This window comes from Oryx dammah, unplaced genomic scaffold (genome assembly GCF_014754425.2).
Source record: "Oryx dammah isolate SB20612 unplaced genomic scaffold, SCBI_Odam_1.1 HiC_scaffold_13, whole genome shotgun sequence".
Lineage (NCBI taxonomy): Eukaryota > Metazoa > Chordata > Mammalia > Artiodactyla > Bovidae > Oryx > Oryx dammah.
Window position 1 is genome coordinate 21,784,679 of NW_024070197.1, and position 6,000 is coordinate 21,790,678.

The window sequence follows — 6,000 nt, forward strand, 5'->3', positions numbered from 1 at the left end:
TTGTTTTTTCAGTTGAAGTTATAGTTCAGTTCAGTTCAGTCGCTCAGTCGTGTCCGACTCTTTGCGACCCCATGAATCGCAGCACGCCAGGCCTCCCTGTCCATCACCGACTCCCGGAGTTCACTCAGACTCACAGCCGTCGAGTCGGTGATGCCATCCAGCCATCTCATCCTCGGTCATCCCCTTCTCCTCCTGCCCTCAATCTTTCCCAGCATCGGGGTCTTTTCAAATGAGTCAGCTCTTCGTTATAGTTGCTTTACAATATTGTGTGAGTTTCGGGTGTACAGCAGTGATGCAGGGACACAGTTCGTTTTCAGATTCTTCCTCATTACAGGTTATTACAAGGTATTGAAGATAGTTCCTTGGGCTGTACAGTAAATCTTTGTTGGCTGGGTATGCCTTTTAAGTCATTCTTTTTTCTCCTAATGTTATTGAGCTAAGCTTTTAGAGCAGTTAAACTATACCTACTTAGTGTGTAAAGTTGATCCATATGGACACATCTACAGGCTTGTGAGGCCATCACCACAGTCATAAGTGTCTTCTTATTGTGTTTTTAATTTAAAAGATTCAATTCAAGTAATAACTCTTGGTGCTTTTTCAGCTGCACTGGGTTTTTGTTGCAGTGCACACATTTTCCCTAGGTGCAGTTCGCGAGAGCAGGGGCTCTGGAGCACGCAGGCTCATTAGTTGTGGCACAAGAGGGCTTAGTTGCCCCATGGCATGTGAGATTTTAGTTCCCTGACCAGGGATTGAACCCACGTCCCCTGCATCAGTAAGGCAGATTCTTAACCATTAGACCACCAGAGAAGTCCCTTACGTTTCTTTTTAGCTATATCCCTTTCTTTCCTCATTTTCCTTCTTTCCTTGAAATTCATGTATCTAGGTCATTTATCCTGTAGGCTTTCCTACCTTCTGGCTTTTGCCAGTTGCAGTCCTGTGTTGGTGTTCATCAAAGTCCTCTGGTCTCTGTATTTCCTGAACTTGGTAGCTAAGTCTAGCTCTAGGTCTGATTCAGTCTAGATTTTTTGTGGAGGGGCAAGGCCACTTCATACACAGTGGGATCTTTCATCAGCGAGGGCCTCCCTTTCCTGCTCTGAGGGCTTGGTGTGCCCCTGTCCCTTGTGGGGGGAGAGGCTGTGCTGCTCTTTCTGACCTACTAGGAAAACTCCTGATGACAGCTGCTCTCAAAGGCCCCAGAGTTTCATGATGTCTTTGCAGAGGGAACTCCAGCAGGGACTGGGCTATGTTCCCAGCACTGGCCTCCAGGAGGCCTCAGGACAGGGCAGTGATGGGTATGGGAGGCAGGAGTTTAAGGCACAGCTCTGCTACTCTCTCTGTACCCTAGGACAAGTTGCTGAACTCCCTTGAGCCTTAGATTCCTTGTCTGTACAATGGGGCCAGTGCAGAGGCCCCTTGCCTTGTTCCAGCTGCTTCAGGAGCTGGGGCCCTGTTCAGGGGCCCACCTGGTCAACCACCATGGTCGTCTCCTTCCAGGTGCACTTGAGAGCCTCCTCTTAAATGAGTCCCCAGGCCACGCACAGATCCATGTGGATGCCAGGGCGCCTTCCTTCGCTGTGCCGAGCAGAGAGGCTGGTATCAGGTCAACGTGGTGGCCACGGTGGGACCAAAATTCACGTTTCAGGTTGAACCTGCTCCAAAGACAGAGTCTGGTACCCGAAATATCCCTGGTGGAGGTGGCAGCCTGAGCTAGGAGACTGTATTTCTGTGGTTGGTACAACCAACTGTGATCACAATTGGGCTTAAAAAAAGCATAGAAAAAAGATGGGAAGGAAACTGTCTTCAGTGGGCCATGGATTACGTGTCATCTTTTAGTTTCACTTTTCTGTACCCTGCAAACCTTTCTTCACTGTTTCTGAGCCTGCTGAGGACAAAGCAGGCACCTGGGGTAGCTGTGGGGAGGGACCCAGCGGGGTGGCACCCGAGATTCTGGATGGATGAGACGTGTCCCACTCCCTAGCCAGGGTGGGGCCTTGGCTTCCATCACAGCAACAAGAGATTAGCTGCTGCTGCTTTGACCAGTAGCCCCAGGGGGTGTCTGCCTATAGGTCCCCTCTGCAGTTCCAGCTGGAGCATCTTTGGATACATCCTGTTCTGCTGAAGTTGTAAACAACACATCTGTTTATTATTCACCTTAATCTTTTTTTTCCAGGTGTTAGTACCCTGCAAAGGAAGCCTGTCGACCAGAATTCAGTCTTCTTGTCATTTTGAGTCCTATATTTTGATTCCAGTGGAAGAACACTTTCAGACCTTAGATGGAAAGGTATTCTTTCATTTCCTATGGGTCACCTAGGACCACTCACTCAGCATCTGAGAGTTGGGGAAGGGGGGGAATCCTGCTGCTCACCCTTTCTTGTCCGTGTTACCTGGTGGCTTTGACACCACAACATCCCTGCTGCCTTTGAATGAAGAAGAGCTGGCTGTGGAGAGCAGGGTCCTGGCTGTGGCCTGGAGTTGGAGGTGGTGCTGGTCACATCTCCCTTAGCTCATGGAGCTTCTGCCAGGGAACTGGGGAGTCGCTGGGACACCTCCTCAGAGAGGCCCTGTCAGAGCAAGCTGTTTATCCCTGTGCCCTTGGGATCAGAGGTGAATTTCTAATTTTTTAAGAAACCTGTAGGACGAGATGGTCAGATGGCACCACCGACTCAATGGACATGAGTTTGAGCAAACTCCAGGAGATAAGTGAAGGACAGGGAAGCCTGGCGTGCTGCAGTTCATGGGGTCGCAGAGTTGGACACGACTTAGTGACTGAACAACAACAATGACATAGGAAGTTTTAACCTATAGAAAGTTCCAGTAATGTACAGAGAGCATTCACATAGCTTTCTCTCCAGACTGGTCAGCTCTTTGCGTTTTGGCCACATCTGTTTCATCTCCCCACCCCCATCTATCTATCTATCTGTTAACACACACACATATCGTTACTTTTTTCTGAACCTTTTTCACAAAAGAGTGAGTAAGTTGCAGACACCGTGTCCCTTGGCTTCAAAACAATGTGTATCTCTTATGTAATGCAGCACAGTGATCATACTCAGAAGGTTTCACATTGGCAGAATACTCTTCTCCAACATACTGTCCTTAAATAAACTGTGCTAATTGCAATACCCTTTTAGAGCAAAAAAAGATCTTTTTTCAAGATCCAGGCTCATGTCTGGGATCATGCAGCATATTCAGTTTTTGTCTTTTTAGTTTCTTTCTTTTGGAACAGTTCTCGGTCTGTCTTTAATGACGTTGACATTTTTGTCTTCCTTTGTAAACTCTCCCTCAGTGTGGGTTTCTTTGATGTTTGCCTTGGTTAGATCACAGTTAAGTGTTTTCAGTTAGAATGCCTACTGGAGGGTGTTTTATCTCAGTACTTTGGGTCAGGAGGTATGTGACATCTGTCTCATGGTTGATGTTAACTTTGGGGTAGGCATTTTCTTGTGTGTGTGTTTTTTTTAAGTGGAAGCAGATAGTTTCTGAGAGGGGTAAGTTCCGTCCCTGGTCAGGAATGGCTGTGGTCCCCAGCCTCCCCACAGTCAGCAGTGGGGGCCCACACTGGTTTAGCCGGGGCTTGTGGGTGCTTGGGGTGGGACAGGAGCTGGGTGCAGTGTGCCAGCCTGGAAGAGGGGAGTGTGCAGTCCTGTGGCCCCCGAGCAGGCTGCGGTTTTCCTGCAGGGTTCTGCTCACCACAGCTGCGCATCTGTTTACTGGTTCACTTCCCAGGACCCAAATCTACCAGGAGAACAGAAGGACCAGGCTCATTGTGGCTGGTCTTCCCCGGGCACCCCAGCCATGGCCAGAGTGATGAGTCAAGGAGGGGTGCAGCGAGCATCCTCCGACCTGTCTGGGTTACAGCATCTGGGTCATTCTGATCTCTTACTTAGAGAGGAGAACCTTCTTTTTCCAGAGAATACAGGCTTTCTTCTTCTCTAGGGAACAGCTTGATGCTTTTCTGTTGTGACCTATGAAATTGGTCAGGGTATTATGTAGCCACCATAACAGGGTGAATAAGGAGGAAAGAAGAAGATCGAAGTACTGGTGCCCTCCTGAAAACCACACTGGGGAAGAGGTGGGTGGGGGGGCAGGGTGAAGTGCCTGATGGTGGCCAGGCTGAGAGGGGTCGGTGATCACAGCGGCTGCTGGTGCAGTGACCTGTCTCTTGTTCTAGGATGTCTTTATCCAAGGAAACAGGATTAAACTAGGAGCTGGTTTCGCCTGTCTTCTCTCAGTGCCCATTCTTTTTGAAGAAACTTTCTACAATGAGAAAGAAGAAAGTTTCAGCATACTGTGCATAGCCCATCCTTTGGAAAAGAGAGAGAGTTCAGGTATTCTGGGAGAAAACCCCTTTCTCCTGACTGGGAGAAACCTGCTTGTCGAACTTCCTCCTGACACAGCGGTTATGAACATCTCATATAATATTCAGGAGCCCGCTAGAAACCTGCATAACTGCTTACAAGAATTCTCCCGGAACATAGATCGGAAAGTCATCTTGAGCCAGCGTGACGTGGGTGAGGCCACGTCACGTGCGGCTACATGTAACCTCAGTGGGAATGCCATCCCCTGGAGCTGCGCAAAACAACAGCCCTGGCTTTGTCTCTGGGCCTCAGCTTTAGGACTCTCTCTTATGGCATTATTAGTCACGGAGCCCCGCTACCATGCTTCTCTGAGATCTCATTATTTTCAACAGATAATAATTCTTCGGTGCTCCAGGAAAATTGAGAGAATGATGTCCCAAGTGCTGTCCGAGGTCTTATTGTCAGGAATCAGGGCTCCGTCACCAGAGCCTCCCAGGCCATGCCTGTGATCCCGGAGAATTCAGGTTTTTGTCCCAGGAAAGGGCTTCAAGAGGGCCAGGCTCCCTGGGCCCCCACCTGGGCCACTGTTGGGTGAGATCTTGAAATAAGCTTATCCTTCTCCTCCTGTGGGAGATGGTGACCCAGATGCTGGCGGAGCAAGGCCAAAGGTTGTGGGACTTCTTTTCTTCAGGAAACAGCGATGGCTTCAGCCAGCCTGACCGCTTGTCTCTTTTTTTTCAGAAGAGCCTTCGACATCCTCAGATTCTTTTCCCCTGAAAACCATTGAAGACGTGAGAGAATTTTTGGGAAGACACGCGGAGAGATTTGACAGGAACATCGCCTCTTTCCAGCGAACGTTCAGAGAGTGTGAACGAAAGAGCCTCCGTCATCACATAGTCAGTAGCTGAGTCCTGCTTCACCATAGGCGTGCCCTGGCTCAGAGTGCCAGGATCACTCTGCCACTTTGCTGCCGCCTCTGTTGCCAATGTTTGCATATCTGAAGTGAGCATTTAAACATCCAACAAAATGTTGGATTCTGTTTAAATGTTTCTTGTTACCTAAAAAAGTAATAAGCACAGTAGAAAACCTGAAAAATCGCAGAGAAGTATCACGATGAATATTGTTATCATCTGTGTTAACCCTAAGGGGAATTTTTTTTCCCTACTCTTAATGCATAGATACCCAAAAAAAAAAAAGGAAAAAAAAAATCACATACTTAATTAAAAAAAAAAATCACATACTTAGTTTGATAAGCTTGCATTGGGACTTAGAGCTTTTTGCCCAGGAAATTTTGTGAGATATTCTTTTGGCTCCATCCTGGGTTCAGTGTCATGGCCTCAGATTCCAAGGATGGCCTCTCTCTGCTCTGTATTCTGCAGGACTCCGTGAACGCTCTCTACACCAAATGCCTCCAGCAGCTGCTGAGGGACTCCCACCTGGTAAGCAGCATGGCCTGCAAAAGAGAGACTTGCCGGAAAGAGAAAGACAAATACCATGCAATGTCACTTGTACGTGGAATCTGAAATATGATATGAATGAACTTATCTACGAAACAGAAACAGACTCGCAGACACAGAGGACAGATTTGTGGTTGCCAGGGAGGAGAGGGTTGGGGGAGGGGTGGAGGGGGAGGATGGGGAGGAGATGGAGGGGGAGGCTGGGGGAGGGATGGAGAGGGAGGAGATGGAGGAGGGGGTTGGGGGAG

The 6,000-nt window shown here is 48.6% G+C and overlaps 1 protein-coding gene across 2 annotated transcripts in view; it reads left to right on the forward strand.

Moving 5' to 3' along the window:
- ANKRD27 (ankyrin repeat domain 27) overlaps nt 1–6,000 on the forward strand; it is a 59,435-nt gene that overhangs the window by 17,191 nt on the left and 36,244 nt on the right. For both annotated transcript variants that reach the window (XM_040253837.1, XM_040253838.1), the window contains exons 3-6: nt 2,171–2,281; nt 4,169–4,325; nt 5,037–5,191; nt 5,675–5,734. In XM_040253837.1, the coding sequence (XP_040109771.1) occupies nt 2,171–2,281; nt 4,169–4,325; nt 5,037–5,191; nt 5,675–5,734 (483 nt within the window). The remainder of the gene's footprint in view (nt 1–2,170; nt 2,282–4,168; nt 4,326–5,036; nt 5,192–5,674; nt 5,735–6,000) is intronic.